This window comes from Macaca mulatta, chromosome 10 (assembly GCF_049350105.2).
Source record: "Macaca mulatta isolate MMU2019108-1 chromosome 10, T2T-MMU8v2.0, whole genome shotgun sequence".
Classification (NCBI taxonomy): Eukaryota; Metazoa; Chordata; class Mammalia; order Primates; family Cercopithecidae; genus Macaca; species Macaca mulatta.
The window spans coordinates 58,887,089-58,904,554 of record NC_133415.1 but is presented as its reverse complement, the minus strand read 5'-3'; the positions used below and the strand labels follow the sequence as shown (position 1 = coordinate 58,904,554).

Genomic DNA, 17,466 nt, shown 5'->3' with positions numbered 1-17,466 from the left:
GCGTTGGTGGATGCCTTTCAAGCTGTAATCAGTTTCCCCGAAAGTTTACCAGGCCTCGGCCACAGCCCGGGCCCAGCGCACTCCCGCGAGGCACCTGGTGACCCGGTGTAGGGCGTGGGGACCGGCCCCAGGAACCCCCAGGGCCCGAGGGCAGGGCCCCCTCCCGCACCGCCCCCGGGCTGGCAGGAGCTGCCAGGACCGCACGCTTCAAGGCCCCGGGTCTCTTGCCCCCTCCAGTCGCTCCCACTTTCTGCCGGGCTTCCCCAACGAGGGGGCAAACCCCAATCTCAAATGTTGTGGACAGGTCCTTGCTGCCTCGGACCACATCAGCGCTCTCAGCTGTGAGCCTGGACGCCCGCCCCGCCTCCCCGAGGCCCCGCCCCGCCTCCCGAGGCCCCGCCCCGCCTCCCGAGGCCCCGCCCCGCCTCCCGAGGCCCCGTCCCGGCGCAGCGCGCAGGCGCGGCCCGTCCCGACCGCAGAGCCGCAGTGCCGGGCGCCAGAGCAGCTGCACCATCCAGGCGCTCTAGTGTCCCGCCGCTTTCCTTCTCCATCTCTTTTCCTCCGCCTCGGCCGGCGCGATGGCGAAGCCGCTGACGGACAGCGAGAAGCGGAAGCAGATCAGCGTGCGCGGCCTGGCGGGGCTGGGCGACGTGGCCGAGGTGCGGAAGAGCTTCAACCGGCATTTGCACTTCACGCTGGTCAAGGACCGCAATGTGGCTACGCCCCGCGACTACTTCTTTGCGCTGGCGCACACGGTGCGCGACCACCTGGTGGGCCGCTGGATCCGCACGCAGCAGCACTACTACGAGCGCGACCCCAAGGTGAGGAGCTGCCCCGCCCTCTGCGCCCGGGCCCGCTGAAAGGGCGCCAGTCCCGGAGCCGCGCCGGCGGAGATCTCTCTGCGGGGCGGCCCCCTGGGCGTTACCCGCGCTCGTCTCCGGCCGGCGGCCAGGCACAGCCGACTGGGGAGTCGCCTGGAAGCCGCGGTCGGCGGGGGCCGGGCTTCCCCTGCGCAGGGCCGCGGCCACAGGTCCCCTCCACTAAGAGCCCGCGCCGTCCCCCGCATATGATGCTGAGCCCGGGAGCCTGGCGGATGTTCCCGGTCTCTTTCTGGCGGTGCGCTTCCGCGCTGGCTGCAGAGCCCGTGCTCCCCGCCCCTGCCTCCAGCCACCTTTTGTTTTCCTGCAGCAGCCTGTAGGAGAAGATGGGACTGGAACCCGGCCTGGGCAGCCTTGTAGGTTGGAAGGGGGTGAGCTCGGTAATCTGCAGGGAATTGTGAGACTTTTGTGTGTGTGCGCTGCTTAGAAGAAAATCGCTGAAGATGCCTGCTTCACGCAGGAGGGGTACGAAGCTCAGAGCTGGAGATGGAGCCCTTGAAGAAGGCTCTGTCTTAGAGGTTCCCATACCTCCCTTGGAGAAATTTACTTGGGTTAAAGTTCATAGAGATTGCCTTAGTAATTGTTACTTTTTATATCTTGCAAAAATTTGTTTGAGTAGTTGAAGTCACTGATTGTCCCCGTTACTCTTAACCATATTAACTACGGGCCTGTGTTCCTGCCGGTTTTTTGGTATTCCTAAACATATGTACACATTTTTAAAAAGTATAATGCACATACAGTTTTTTAGATTTTCTGTTTCATTCGTAAACATTTGTAACTTTTTCCCTGATAAACAGCTTTGCAAGTCAATGGATAGGATGGTAGGTTTCAGTTTGATAGGTACATGGTAGTCTTGCACAGCCCCATGTTGCCAGTTTTTTGTTGTGTTGTTTGTTTTTTAACTTTTGACTATGGAGAATTGTGTCTTTCTACTACACTAACGTAGAGGGAAAATTGGTGAGGAAAAGACACACTTCCAGACCTGAAGCCACTTGGCAAAGATTTTACTTGCAGTGTATACACCTGGGCACCGAGGACTTACTTTATGGATGGTATTTTAGAATATTTTTGTAGGGCATTAAGATATGTTTAATACAGTAATTGCTAAGAGATTGATTGCTTTGCCAAACTTTTTCTGGGACATTCTTTTTTTCTGAAATAGAGAGGGTAAAAGGGACAGATTTGTTAGAATACCAACTGGGGCTCTTCATATTTAGTATGCAAAACATAGAAGTGGCAACAAATGGCCAAAACAGGTTATAACAAGGGCTTGGGATGACTTTGCCAGGAAAAGCAGCCAAGAAGCAGTGGCTCCCCCAGAATTCCCTGCTGTTGGGACAGTTCTGATGCACAACACCAATGTTTTTTTTTTTTTTTTTTAATTCTGAGACGGAGTCTTGCCCTATAGCCCAGAGCTGGAGTGCAGTGGCGCGATCTCGGCTCACTGCAACCTCTGCCTCCCAGGTTCAAGCAATTCTCCTGCCTCAGCCTCCCGAGTAGCTGGGATTACAGGTGCCTACCACCATGCCTGGCTAATTTTTTGTATCTTATTAGAGACGGGGTTTCACCTTGTTGGCCAGGCTGATCTCTAACTCTTGACCTCGTGATCCGCTTGCCTCGGCCTCCCAAAGTGCTGAGGTTACAGGCGTGAGCCAACACACCCAGCCTACAACATCATTTTTATTGTCTAAGTGGTTTATGGCAAGTACATAGCTCTGCCTTCACATTCAAGGGCATTTCCTTGGAGCTGGACCAGGACTCAGCTCGGAACCTTAGGGTGCCCATTGGAGTATTTATATATAATCACATCATGGAGAGGCCAGCGATGGGCTCAGGGATTACGGAAATGACCTTCATGAACAAGATAGTCCCTGCAACAAAACAGGTTTTCTGATCCACTGTGAGATCTGTTTTGATTGTCTACTGTGATGGCTCTTGGTGGAAACCTTTCTCTTAAACCACAATCTGTAAGTTGTAAAGTTGTAAACTTTTCTCTTAAACCTCACAGTCTGTAAATAAGCTGTGTGCCTATTCTGAGTAGGAAGGACGTGTAAAAGTGGAAAATTGGGATTTAGGTACTTCTTTGGCTAATTCATGATGAAAATAAACTTGCCATCCTTTCTCTGGAAAAGTTTCATGTTTGCTGGTGATGGACCAGCAACCAGTCCCACCAGAGCCAATGAGAGGAGGTGGGCTCCCAAGAAAACACGTGCTGTGCCTCCCCCTCAGCCAGAAATGACCTCAGATATTCACCGGCACACTGCAGACTGGTAATATGACACTCTAGAGTTCCTAAATAGAATGCTTTTTTTGTTATTTTTGTCTTTTTAAAAATTATGTGGCTGGGCGTGGTGGCTCATGCCTGTAATCCCAGCACTTTGGGAGGCCGAGGCGGGCGGATCACGAGGTCAGGAGATCGAGACCATCCTGGCTAACACGGTGATACCCCGTCTCTATTAAAAATACAAAAAATTAGCCCGGCATGATGGCGGGGGCCTGTAGTCCCAGCTACTCGGGAGGCTGAGGCAGGAGAATGGCCTGAACCCGGGAGGCGGAGCTTGCAGTGAGCTGAGAACATGCCACTGCACTGGCGACAGAGCGAGGAGACTCCGTCTCAAAAAAAAAAAAAAAAAAAATTATGCAAGTCCTGAAGGAAAAATTATTAGTGGAGGAAAAATTAGAAAATATAGATAAGCCAGAAGGAAAAAAATTAACTGTAATCCTGTAACCCACTTCTATCACCCACTTTGTAAATGCTATAAATATTTTGTGTTCTACATTATTTTTTCTGTATTGACAGAAACTTGTTTTTAATACGTAAAATAGCATTATACCGAACCTATTGTTGCACAACTCTTAGCACTTTATTTGTGGTAAATAGCAGAAAGAGTAGAAGTTGGAGTGTTCAGAGGAAGATTTGTCAAGCTTTGCCATGCTTGGCAAATCAGCACATGAAAACATCTGGCTAACATGGAGAACTTTGTGCTTGGCAAGAGGTGGCAGTTGGTCATGAAGACGTTTAATGGATTCTCTGAAGTGGTGGCAAGGTGGCAAGAAGAGTCCAACCTGAAACTGCAGAGCCTGGGATTGCACTGCATGGAGAAGGAAGGGTGTGCGTGATTCCATGCTCCTTTTCATCCTGGCCTTTCCATTCGGTCTGTGCAACTGTGGGCTTGGGTGCATTTATTTGCCGTTCTTGGCCTCAGTTTTCTCATCTTTAAAATGAGGGGAATCAAGCTGGTGATCTGTTTCCGAAGTCTGTTGCCATTCTGAAATGTTAGAGTTAAAACGTTTCCATTTCATATTGAATTGACATTCCATCTCCATCCAAAGAGAATTTGAGGATGCTTATGCTAGATGGAGCACAAAAGGTTCACATTAGAAGGCCTCAAAGTGAAGGCTGGGGTGGGACAGTGAGAGTCAGGACACAAAACGCAGACCAGGATCCTGGCAATGAAAGCAGCCCATGCCCAGTTATGAGAGTCATGGGATCCCTTCTATAACATCCCGAAAGGACAGGTGCATGGTTTATTCTGTGGGCCTTTGTGAAGCAGTGTTGTCAATGTGCTGAACCACTGACCTGCAGCACCCCTGCAGTGGATTTAACAGTCAGTTTTTGAGACTCTTCCCATAAGCTCCTGGCATGACTACGACACAGATTAAGGAAAAGCAGCTCTACCTTGGGGCCCACACTGCTGTCCTAAATATTCCTAATAAGATAAACACAATGAAATACGATTAATCTTTTGGTTTGGCTGGACCCAGGAGTTAAAGATGATCTAGAGAAGCGTTTTGCAGCCCCTGCTGCTCTGTGATCCCCACTTCTGGGATTTGTTTTAATTAGTCAGTTGTGGGACCAGCCTCTGGAATCTTAACACTCCCAGTTTTTCTGATGTGTTTCTACTTTTATGTGTGAAGTTCAGCTTGCATCTCCTGGGCAGGCTTCCCTGACAGCAGATCGCTCAAAGTCATTTTCTCTGGCCAGCAACTGATGGTGGGTGCTGTTTTGTGTTGCTGCCAGCCAGCCAGCCAGCCACTTGGAAGGTAGGCCCCAGCTGTCATTTTAGCAGATGGAGAAGCCTGCAGTGTGTGTGCCTTCAGTTTCTGCAGAAGACTGCCTGGCCTTTGCCCTTGCAGGCTGTGGTGGCTGGTTTTTATGTGTCAGCTTGGCTGGGCTGTTATGCCTAGAGAGTAATGTGGATGTGCCTCTAGGGGGTGGGGGGTAGTGTTTCCCACACTGACTGAGCGTCCTACAATTCAGTTCTGTTCTGAGACTGTCTACCTGGATGTAGCCTGAGATCCCACAGGCCAGAGGCTCAGTCCCACAAGGCTTCTCCACCCCAGATGTCAGTTGCACGTCAGGGCCTCCCTTCTGACCTCTGACCAACAGCCTCCTCAGGTTTGATGATTTGCCAGAATGGCTCAGGAAACTCAGGGAAACACTTCGCTTGCGTTTGCCAGTTAATTATAAAGAATACAACTGAGGAACAGCCAGATATGCAGAGGGCAGGTCTGAGGGAGGGTGCAGTGGCTTCCATACCCTCTGCAGGTGCCACTGTCCCAGCACCTCCAGGATTCACTGAACTGGAAGGAACCTCTTCCATCCCCTTCAGTTGGGGATTTTATGGAGGCCCCATTTACCTGGTGTGATCATTGGCCATTGGTGATGATCTCAGCCTTTAGCCTCTCTCCCTTCACTGGAGGTTTGGGGGTGGTGGGAGGGGTGGACCTGAAATTTCCAATCCTCTAATTGCAGATCTGGTTCCCCTGGCAACCAGCCGCTGCCCTTAGGGGCTTGCCAAAAGTCACCTCGTTAAGGTGTGGTTGGAAGGCGTTTGTTATGAATAACAAAAGACACTTATTTCATCTTTACTGGTCTTATCACTTAGGAAATTACAAGGGTGTTAGGAGCACTGGCCAGAAAGAACAAACATATATATCTCATTACATCACAGTTTTACAACCTCCCATGGGGCAAGGCCTTGCAGAACAAACCCTGCTACCAGCTACCTTGCACCGGAGCTGCAGCTTGCCTGGGTCTCCAGCCTGCTGGCCCACCCCTCCACCCGCAAGTTGCGGCCTTGCACTTCTAGAACCACTTGAGCCAATTTCTTATATCTGTCTCTCTCTCTACGCATACCTTACTGTTAGTTCTGTGTCTCTGGAGAACCCTGACTAATCCACAGGGGCCGTGGTGGCTTTATAAAATATGGCTGGGCCTGGTGGCTCACACTTGTAATGCCAGCACTTTGGGAGGCCGAGGCAGGTGGAGCCCCTGAGGTCAAAAGTTCAAGACCAGCCTGACCAATATAGTGAAACCTGGTCTCTACTAAAAATACAAAAATTAGCTGGGCGTGGTGGTGTCTGTAGTCCCAGCTATTCGGGAGGCTGAGACAGGAGAATTGCTTGAACCAGGGAGGCGGAGGTTGCAGTGAGCCAAGACTGCACCATTGCACTCCAGCCTGGGCAACCCTGCCTAAATAAAATAAAATAAAATGAAATAAGGTAACCGACCTCGCCTCCACGTCTCAGCCATATTTCCTTTTAAACTTTATGTGATTTCAGACTCTTAAAAAGTTGTAGGAATAATACAAAGATTTCTTGTAATTCCTGTATACCCTTCATCCGGATTCCTCAGATATTAAACATTGTAACACACTTGTTAGGTCATTTTGTCGCTGTAAGTTCATTTTTTGTCGCTGTGAGTTCATTTTTCTCCGAATCATTTGAAAGAAAGTACCAGCCTGACCAACAAGGTGAAACCCCATCTTTACTAAAAATACAAAAATTAGCCAGGTGCGGTGGCAGGTGCCTGTAGTCCCAGGTACTTGGGGGACTGAGGCAGGAGGATCGCTTGAACCTGGGAGGAGGAGGTTGTAGTGAGCTGAGATCATGCCACTGCATTCCAGCCTGGGCAATGGAGCAAGTCTCCATCTCAAAAAAAAAAAGTAAGTTGTAGCCTTGTTGCCCCTTCACCCCCAAAAACGGCAATGTTTACTCCGGAAAAACAGGGAGATTCTCCTACACACCTATAGTAGAGCAGTTAAACTCTGGACATTTTCATCGACACAGTGCTGTCGTCTGCAAATCTTTCCAATGTCACCAGCTGTCCCGCTTAATAAATACAAATAAAATGCAAAAATACAATTATAAAAAATACAAATAAGTAAATTAGGAGAACTTTAGAAGTCTTTTCAGATTATACCTATTTTTTCATTATTATTAAACAGATCAAAGCTTTAAGCCATTTGGAAATTCACAGCATCCTAAGACATGCAGCAGATAACCGCAGGAGATAGGAGCTGGCTCTTCCTCACCCATGCAGAATGGCGTTCTTAGGATACGGTGAAGGGCAGAGAAATGAACACAGATTTAGAAAGGTAATGGACACTAAGATAGGTTTGGTTAACAGTGTCTTCAACAGTATCTTGAGTAGGAATGACATGTAATTTTAGGTGTAGCTAAGTGGCATTTCTTGGCTGGCAAACAGTTAAAATGAAAGATTAAAGTAGTGGTTAAAAATGGTGACTGGTGGCTCACTAGTTATAAATGTAGTTTGACACGGTCCAGATCACTTAGTGTAAGTTGATGAGGCTCTGTCAGTGATAAGGAGAAGGCTCCCATCGCTTTCTGGCTCTAGATTAGTACTGAGTAGACTTTTTGTGGAGCTTAATTGAATAGAAGGCAGGAGACTTGTGGACTGTGGCAATGTGTGTCTTGGATGTAGAAGGAATTTGTTTACTGCAGAACCAAGTGATCTCTAAGATCCCCGTAAGTTCTAAAGTTCTATAATTCTTTTACATTTCATTTTCAAAATTGAGCAAACAGACCTGTGTTTGAGTGCTAGGTACTGGAGTGTGAAGGAAATCCACGATCCATGTTGAGAAGCCTGTCCACTCCTCACGGGAAGCCAAGTTTCCCTGGCATTTAATTCATTAAGAAAGTGCTGTGTGACTTCACAGGCTGGGAGCTTGAGAGATGTGCTAGCTAATCCTCACGTCCTTACAGCAGATACAGTAGTAGGTTATCAGATTGCTCTGTGAGCAACTTCCCAGAAGCACCCTCAGACATGGTGGAGTGGACACTGACACTGTCAAGGAAGCCAAAGACCAACCTCAGCATCTGGCGGGTGGGAGGCCCCTCAGCATCTCTCCTCCCATAGGACCTTGGTTCCCCTGGATGGTGTCTTGAGACTGCTTAGCTCACCAGCAGGAGCCAGCAGGTCCAGCCCAGGGAGGTGACCTGTTTGTGTCTGGAGGGACCGGGAGCCCCCCCTCCAAGGCCTGGCTGGTGGATCGTGGTGCCCACTGGCCTCCAGCTGGCTCAGTGGCCCGTGTCCCTGTGTCTTATCAGGGCCAGCTCTGTCCACAGTGCCTGGGTGGCAGGGAGGGACAGTCTGCCTTGTGAGTCACTCTGTGCCCATTTAGGAACCAGTAGAGGGTGGCTGGTCTGAGGCATGCTGGCACTGATAGAATTGAATACACAAAAGGAGAGTTGCTATGCTTTCTTGGGGACAGGAGGACCAGTTTCAGATTTCAGACCAGATCTACCTGCAGAATGAGGCTCTTCATCTTGGTGAAAGCAGCTGCCCAACTCTTTTTTTTTTTGGAAGTGGAGTTTCGCTCTTGTTGTCCAGGCTGGAGTATAGTGGCACAATCTCTGCTCACTGCAACCTCCGCCTCCCAGGTTCAAGTGATTCTCCTGCCTCAGCCTCCCGAATAGCTGGGACTACAGGCATGCACCACCACGCCCAGCTAGTTTTTGTATTTTTAGTAGAGACGGGGTTTCACTATGTTGGCCAGGCTGGTCTTGAGCTCCTGACCTCAAGTGATGTACCTGCCTCAGCCTCCCAAAGTGCTAGGATTATAGGCGTGAGCCACCACGCCTGGCTCCAGCTCTTTCTGTTGTTTCCCTGAATGTTGGGAAAGTTCTTTCTTTTTCCACCAGAGTATTCAGACACCAGTGTTATTAAATGAAGACTCTAGTTAAAAATCCCTTCAGAAAAGGGAGAAAAAATTGGTGGTTTCTACAGGCCTGATTCTGTGAACCTGTGTCTGTGAGAGCACAATGAGGCCCTGCCGGTTGGTGTTACATTCTCTTTTCAGTCTGTTAACTCCTGAGGTGTCATTAGATGATTGCTATGTTGTGTACTGTTTGTGTCGATCATATTTTCATCTATTTTTTGAGCTTTATGCTTTTCTATTATTTGCCTGGTTGTGTAGGCTTTGCATGTAATAAATAAACTCTATTTAAAAAAAAAACACACACACACAGTGGGGGGCTTGGCTTGAACCCAGGAGGCGGAGGTTGCAGTGAACCAAGATTGCACCATTGCATTCCAGCCTGGGCAACAGAGCGAAACTCCGTCTCAAAAAAAAAAAAGAACAACAGAAAAAAACAGGCTGGCTTTAGGCTAGTTAACACTTGTTATGGTCATATTGCAAGAAGGGACCATGCTGGAAAAAGCAAGTTCAATCCCAGGCGGCAGGGCCTCCTTAGAGCAGAGCTGCTGAGCAGGGAGGTTAAGGGATCCTGTTGGCATTTTCAGGCTGAAGCAGGTGAGTCCAGTTCTCCAACCAGCACTGCCTGAGCAGGGAAGCCCTGTTCACGGTTGCACAGGAGATGCCAGAGGGGAGTGAGTGGAAAGAGGCTGTCCTGCAGCAGCAGGATTTGGGGTCATGGAAGAGCTAGGTCCCTAGGCTGTTACTTGGACAAAGCCTATGGCTTTACATGATTTTTTTCAGAACTGCCACCTGCCAACTTACTAGGCTCTGCATTTCTCCTTGTGAAGTCTGATATGGTGAGTGGAACCAACCTTGCTGAGTCCAAGCCTAGCCCTGTGCGAGCCCACAGGTTAATGTGGTCCTCTCAGAGGCTGAGTGACTTGCCCAGGTCACCCAGCTAGCCAGGGCAGGGAGCTGGGATGGGACCCCAGCCTGTACCATTCAAGTCTGCATTTTCTTGGCCAGCTCCTCCAGCAAGCCTCTTTCAGTTTCATGGTTTTCACTCGGAACCATTTTAAGGTAAAAGCAAAATAGACATATCTCAGCAAATGATGAAAGTTCTTAAATTGAAACAAGTCGCAATAAAGCCTCACAACAACAAAACATATTGCAGTCCCCAAGGACAGAGCTTGTGGCAGGGCAGGCCCTGGGCAGTGCCTTGGGGGCTGTGCTTCAGCAGGAGGCTGCAGAAACCTCGATGTCTGCCTGCAACCTGGAGGACAATTGGAGACGCACAGGCTTCGAGTCTAGGCCCAGCACTTCCCGCATCAGTACTGTCCCTTACAAACAGAGATAATCAAGCTCTTGGGACGTAACTGGTAAACTTTTTCCCCACAGTAGAAAAGTTCCTAAGTAGAAGTTAGGAACTTTTGCAGAAAGAGCAAACTACAACCTAAAAATACACATTTTAGCCAGCTGTGGTGGCACACACCTGTAGTGCCAGCTGCTTGGGAGGCTGAGACGCAAGGATCACTTGAGGCCAGGAGTTTGTGGCCAGCCGTTTGCGGCCAGCCTGGGCAACACAGTGAGACCGTCATCTTTTAAAAAAAAATAAATACACATTTTTAGTTAAAGGCAAAATCATTCTGATCATGTTCCTAGCCTGTCAGCTTTTTATAAAACCTCTTGTTAATACTTGACTCACAGTATTTTCTCAGACAGCCAGGGTCTAGCTGGTCTCAGTATGATTTCACACTGGTTAATAAACCCCACCTGGACAGTGCCTGTGTCTTCCTCTGCAGGAGGGGAGGCAGGTGCTATGGAAACCCCATAGAATATTAAGTTCATTCAAATAAGTCCAGCATGATGAAAGTCTGCCAGAGGCCTGGCTGTGAGTGACAGCAGCAGTAGTTGTACTTATAGTGGCTATGAGAACTCATTAATTATACTGCTGTAATGTCTTGTGATTTAAAAGATGTTGGAATTTGTATAGTAATGTAGAAGCCTATATTCAAATGGGCAAAAAAGTAAAAACAGGCCATTAAAGACAGAGCTATGATTTGTATGTGTGTGTGTTCTTTCAATTTGTAGATTTCGATATTTATAGAGTATTCTTAAATTATGTATTAAAAACTTTATGGGCCAGGAGTGGTGGCTCACATCTGTAATCCCAGCACTTTGGGAGGCTGAGGCGGGTAGATCACCTGAGGTCAAGAGATTGAGACCAGCCTGGCTAACATGGTGAAACCCTGTCTCTACTAAAAATACAGAAATAGCTGGCATGGTGATGCACACGCCTTTGTTCCCAGCTACTTGGGAGGCTGAGGCAGGAGAATCACTTGAATCTGGGATGCAGAGGTTGCAGTGAGCCAGAATTGCGCCCCTGCACTCCATCCTGGTCAAAAGAGTGAGACCCTGTCTCAAAACAAAACAAATAAAAAAAACCCTTTTTATATATGTATATTTTTTATTTTTTGTAGTGATGGGGTCTTGCTGTGTTGCCCAGGCTGGTCTTTCACTGCTGGGCTCAAGTGATCCTTCCACCTTGGCCTCCCAAAGGGTAGCGATTATAGACCACCACACCTGGCCAAAAATACTTAAAATGTTTTATTCAGCCTCTTTTCAGTGAGCCTGGTGATGCAGACATTAGGTGTCCTCGGTCTTCCAAGCCAGTCCCTCTCATGCTTCTCCCACTCTGGTTCACTTTTTTCTCAGCCAGGTTTTGTTTTCAGCTTTGCTTTTGTTTTGCATTCAGTGGTACCTTTAGTTCTGTGGTAGTTTTATTTACTTATTTATTTTACTTTCCCATGCTTGGTTGGATCCTTCTGTAACAGTCGTCATTTCTTGACTTCCTGGGTAAGTCTGTTTATGAATTTCATTTGCCCCTGGGTAAATGCTTTGTGCTCTTTGCCCATTGTAGTTTTTTGTTTTTTGTTTTTGAGACAGTCTTACTCTGTCACCCAGGCTGGAGGAGTGCAGTGGTGTGATTGCAGCTCACAGTAACCTCTGCCTCCTAGGCTCAAGCGATCCTTCCGCCCCAGCCCCCCGAGTAGCTGGGACTACAGGTGTGCACTACCATGCCTGGCTTTTTATTTTTTTATTTTTTATTTTTTTTGAGACTGAGTGTCGCTCTGTAGCCCAGGCTAGAGTGTGGTGGCACGATCTTGGCTCACTGCAACCTCCACCTCCTGGGTTCAAGCGATTCTCCTTCCTCAGCCTCCCGAGTAGCTAGGATTACATGCGCCAGCCACCACGTCCGGCTAATTTTTTGTATCATTATTATTATTTTTGAGACAGAGTCTCATTCTGTTGCCCAGGCTAAAGTGCAGCGGCACGTCTCAGCTCACTGCAACCTCCGCCACCCAGGTTCAAGTGATTCTCCTGCCTCAGCCTCCCGATTAGCTGGGATCACAGGTGCCTGCCCCCGGCTAATTTTTTGTATTTTTAGTAGAGATGGCATTTCCCCCATATTGGCCAGGCTGGTCTCGAACTCCTGACCTCGTGATCTGCTCACCTTGGCCTCCCAAAGCACTGGGATTACAGGCATGAGCCACTGTGCCTGGCCAATTTTTGTATTTTTAATATAGATGGGATTTCGGGATTTCACTATGTTGGACAGACTGATCTCAAACTCCTGACCTCAAGTGATTGCCTACCTCGGCCTCCCAAAGTGCTGGGATTACACGCGTGAGCCACTGCGCCCGGCCTTTTTTATTTTTTATTTTTTATTTTTGTAGAAATGGCCTTGAACTCCTTGACTCAAGAGATCCTCCCGCCTCAGCCTCCCAAAGTGCTGGAATTACAGGTGCGAGCCACCGTGCCTGGCCTCATCTATTACATTCTTTGACAAGAGGTATATCAACATAAAATTCAGATACTATACAGTTCACCCCTTTAAAGCATACAGTTGGATATACTGGTTTCAGGATAGTCACAGAGTTGTGCTTCCATCACCACAATCAATTTTAAAACATTCTTCACCCCGAACAGAAACTCTTTAAGCCTTTTGTTATCACCCACCGAAACCTCTAATCCCCAACCCTTAGGCAATTACCAATCCCCTTTTGGTTTCTTTAGATATGCCTGTTTTGGACATTCATATAAACGGATTCATAGAATGTGTGGTCTGTTGTGACTGGCTTCTTCCGTTGAGCGTGGTGTTTTTGAGGTTCCTTCATGTTGTAGGACATGAAGGATTGACATTTGGGTTATTTCCACCTTTTGGCTATTATGTACAAGTGTTGGAGGGGACATAGGCCTTCATTTCTCTTGGGCGTGTATATACCTGGGAGTGGAATTGCTGGGCCAAATAGTAACTCTGTTTTTCACTTTTTGAGGAACTGCCAAACTCAAAAAGTGCTAGAATTGGAGATGTGAACCACTGCGCCTGGCTCATTGCAGCCTTGACCTCCCAGGCTCAGGCAGTCTTCCCACCTCAGCCTCCCTTGTAGCTGGGACCACAGGCATGCACCACCACGCCTGGCTAACTTTTAAATTTTTTGTAGAGAGGGGGGTCTCCTATTGCTGCCCAGGTTGGTTTCAAACTCCTGGCCTCAAGCAGTCCCCCGCCTTGGTCTCCCAAAGTGTATGTGCCATAGTAATTGTTTTATTAATTTTATTTTTGGAATGTTCATTGCTAATGAACATTGGATAATTATATTAATCATGAATAATTAAAAACAGTAAAGATAACTGATTTTGTGTTAGTCTTATATTCTGCTACCTTGCTGAATTCATTTATTAGTTCCAAAAGCCTGAATGTGGCTTAAGATTTGTGACAATTTGTTGATCACTCCTTGTCTTTTATGACCTTACAAATTTGATGACTGCTGGTCAGGCATTTTATAGAAAATTCCTCAGTTTGGGTTTGTCCGCTATTTTCTCATGATTACACTGGGGTTATGGGTTTTGGGAAGAACACACAGAGGAAAGTGTCCTCATCACAGCACACTGGGGTGCTGGTCAGCGTGGTCAGCTGTCTCCACTGTCAAGTTGCTGCTGTTTCCTTTCTGTGCTCCTCAGCGGGATGTTGCTACATCCAGCCCACCCTCAAGGTGGCAGACAGGGAATTAAGCTCCTCCTGGAGTGAAGAATATCAGAAAGAGTTTGGCCCCTGGTTAAAACCACCACAGCAATTAGTAAATATTTCAGGGGAGATGTTGGCTGTGCAGATATCCTGTTAGTCCTTGGGAGTTGTGCCCACTGATCTTACCATTCAGCCCTGGCTGCTGCAGGCCCATGGATGGCCATGAGAAGTACTCGGTATAGAAAGTAGGGCGCCTAGAACCCCGCTCAGGGCCCAGGAGGCACTGCACGGGTGACCGTCCTTGCCACACCACCTCAGAGGCACAGAGCTGGCTCATGTGGCAACCCCAAGCCAGCCAGCTAGCAGGCATCGGCCAAGAGACTTCTGCTGGGGAACATGGAGGCATGCATTCAGCCGTCTCTGCTGGCGTTCATTGATGCTTCACGTGGGTGCTGGAAGTTGTGCTCAGGGCTTTACATTTAGTACTTGAAGACATGGCCTACATTACATCCGTGTTAGAGATGTGAAGTAACTTGCCCAAGGGCACATGTGTGGTAAGCTAAGTGCATGATGAGCTAAGTGCAGACCTGGGTCTGTCCAGTTCTGGGTGCCTTGGCCCCAACCACCAACCTGCCCTGCCTCCCCACGCATCATGGAAGTTAGTGTGCGTTCATCCAGGTGCTTGAGGGTCAGGGAAGAGACGGCCGTGTTGAGGAGGGGTCTCCCGGGTGGGCTGCTATGGTGGGCTGCAGTCAGCAGGCTGCTTGACAGAGCAAGCCCAGTTTTTGTGCATGGGATTGACATGAATGAAATCCCGAGGGGGGGCTTCATGGGTCCTGTCATCTCTGTAACCTTCCTAAAGTGTAGAATGGAATGAGAAATCTGATTCTTTTTCTGCTTCCTCAGCGCATTTATTATCTTTCCCTGGAATTCTACATGGGCCGCACGCTGCAGAACACGATGGTGAACCTGGGCCTTCAGAATGCCTGCGATGAAGCCATCTATCAGGTACGGGGCCTCATGGCCGGGCTTCTGGGTGGCCCCTCCTGGTGCTTTGAGGTCTGAATCCATTTTCCCACGGAGGTGAGCCCTGATGTTAAGACTAGCAGCTGTCTGGGAATCGGGAGACTTACAGCCTGTTCTCCCGTCCTGGAAGGAATGGGTTGGTGGGGCTGCTCTCTGTTTTTGAGAGGAGAAAGTGAGAATTGAATGGATCACAAGCATGGGGTTGAATTGGGATGCGAAGGTGTGGAGGTTCTAGAGGCCATCTCACACCCTACCCCACCTCGGGTGGATTTAGAGCACCGTACCGGTGGTTGGTATTATTCCATTTTGACTTCATCAAACTGTTAACCCGCATCTGGTCTCTCTCCCTCCACCCGAGATGACCTCCGGAGCTTACGCTAGTTGTCTAGTTGTAAAAGCGCCATTTCTCTCCTAAAAACAAAAACTGCCTTTCCTTGGGAGTTCGTCATTAGCACTTGCTCACTTTGAACTTAATCCTTTCACGGTTCCTTTGTGGTTTTAGAGCGGAGCAGCCATTGGCTTCCTTGTCTGTCTTCGCTTCCCTTCCCAGCTGAGTCTCTAGAGTATAACCTTTTACCTGCGTATAGATGGGTGTCTTCATGGCGAGGCCACTCCACCTCAGCACCCTGCCATCGCCTTTGCTTTGCTTGGGTTTGATGTGGGTGGGAGGACTTGGGGGGTTTCATTGGGGGCAAATGTCTTGCCTGGCTGGGAGGTGGCTCAGCGTTGCCTGGGGCTCCGTCTCCCCCTGCAGGACGTCATGGCTGTGTCTGTGCACAACAAAATGCAACAAAAACTTCACTCCCCGTGTTTGAAATTAGCTAATGGCGCTGAAGGTTACCCTGGCAGGTGACATGCCATTTATGTCTGTTTACTGACTGTTAACATTAGGACACGTCTGTAAGAAGTACAGAACATGCAATATCTTAGTCTTGTCTTTGGATTTTACCATTATAGAATGCATTTTATTTTTTGAAACATTTTATGCAGTTCTTACATACAGTAAAAATTTTAGGGAATAGTTTGCATCATAACTATGCAATATGTTTATAATTTTTATTCTCAAAAAATGAATGTTAATTATAGAAATTTAGAAATTGCAGGCAAGCATGTATCCTTTTAAACTTTGTATACTTGATGGGAGGTTCCAAGATGGCCGAATAGAAACAGCTCCAGTCTACAGCTCCCAGCGGGAGCGACACAGAAGACTGGTGATTTCTGCATTTCCAATTGAGGTACCGGGTTAATCTCACTGGGACTTGTCGGACAGTGGGTGCAGGACAGTGGGTGCAGCCCACTGAGGGTGAGCCAAAGCAGGGCGAGGCATCGCCTCATCCGGGAAGTGCAAGGGGTCAGGGAATTCCCTTTTCTAGCCAAACAAAGCTGTGACAGACAGCACCTGGAAAATTGGGTCACTCCCACCCCAATACCACGCTTTTCCAACAGTCTTAGCAAACGGCACACCAGGAGATTATATCCCGTGCCAGGCTGGAAGGGTCGCACGCCCACGGAGCCTCGCTCATTGCTAGCACAACAGTCAGAGATCCAATTGCAAGGAGGCAGTGAGGCTGGGGGAGGGGCGCCCACCATTGCTGAGACTTGAGTAGGTAAACAAAGCCATTGGGAAGCTCAAACTGGGTGGAGCCCACCACAGCTCAAGGAAGCCTGCCTGCCTCTGTAGACTCCACCTCTGGGGGCAGGGCATAGCTGAACAAAAGGCAGCAGAAACTTCTGCAGACTTAAATGTCCTTGTCTGACAGCTTTGAAGAGAGTAATGGTTCTCTCGGTACAGAGTTTGAGATCTGAGGACAGACAGACTGCCTCCTTAAGTGTGTCCCTAACCCCCGAGTAGCCTAACTGGGAGACACCTCCCAGTAGGGGCTGACTGACACCTCACACGGCCGGGTGCCCCTCTGAGACGAAACTTCCAGAGGAACGATCAGGCAGCAACATCTGCTGTTCTGCAATATTCGCTGTTCTGCAGCCTCGCTGGTGATACCCAGGCAAACAGGGTCTGGAGTGGACCTCCAGCAGACTCCAACAGACCTGCAGCTGAGGGTCCTGACTGTTAGAAGGAAAACTAACAAACAAAAAGGACATCCACACCAAAATCCCGTCTGTACGTCACCATCATCAAAGACCAAAGGTAGATAAAACCACAAAGATGGGGAGAAACCAGAGCAGAAAAGCTGAAAATTGTAAAAATCAGAGGGTCTCTTCTCCTCCAAAGGAACGCAGCTCCTCGCCAGCAACGGAACAAAACTGGACAGAGAATGACTTTGATGAGTTGAGAGAAGAAGGCTTCAGACGATCAGACTTCTCCGAGCTGAAGGAGGATGTTCGAACCCATCGCAAAGAAGCTAAAAACCTTGAAAAAAGATTAGATGAATGGCTAACTAGAATAAACAGTGTAGAGAAGTCCTTAAATGACTTGATGGAGCTGAAAACCATGGCACGAGAACTACATGATGCCTGCACAAGCTTCAGTAGCCAATTCAATCAACTGGAAGAAAGGGTATCAGTGATTGAAGATCAAATGAATGAAATGAAGCGAGAAGAGAAGTTTAGAGAAAAAAGAGTAAAAAGAAATGAA

General features: G+C 48.4%; 1 protein-coding gene across 1 annotated transcript in view; it reads left to right on the top strand.

Annotated features, from left to right (window-relative positions):
* The first annotated feature begins 530 nt into the window (after nt 1–530).
* The window catches only part of PYGB (glycogen phosphorylase B), a 57,624-nt gene continuing 40,688 nt past the window's right edge, over nt 531–17,466 (top strand). The window contains 2 exon segments of the mRNA NM_001266864.1: nt 531–821; nt 14,754–14,855. Coding sequence (NP_001253793.1) covers nt 579–821; nt 14,754–14,855 — 345 coding nt within the window. The 5' untranslated portion in view covers nt 531–578.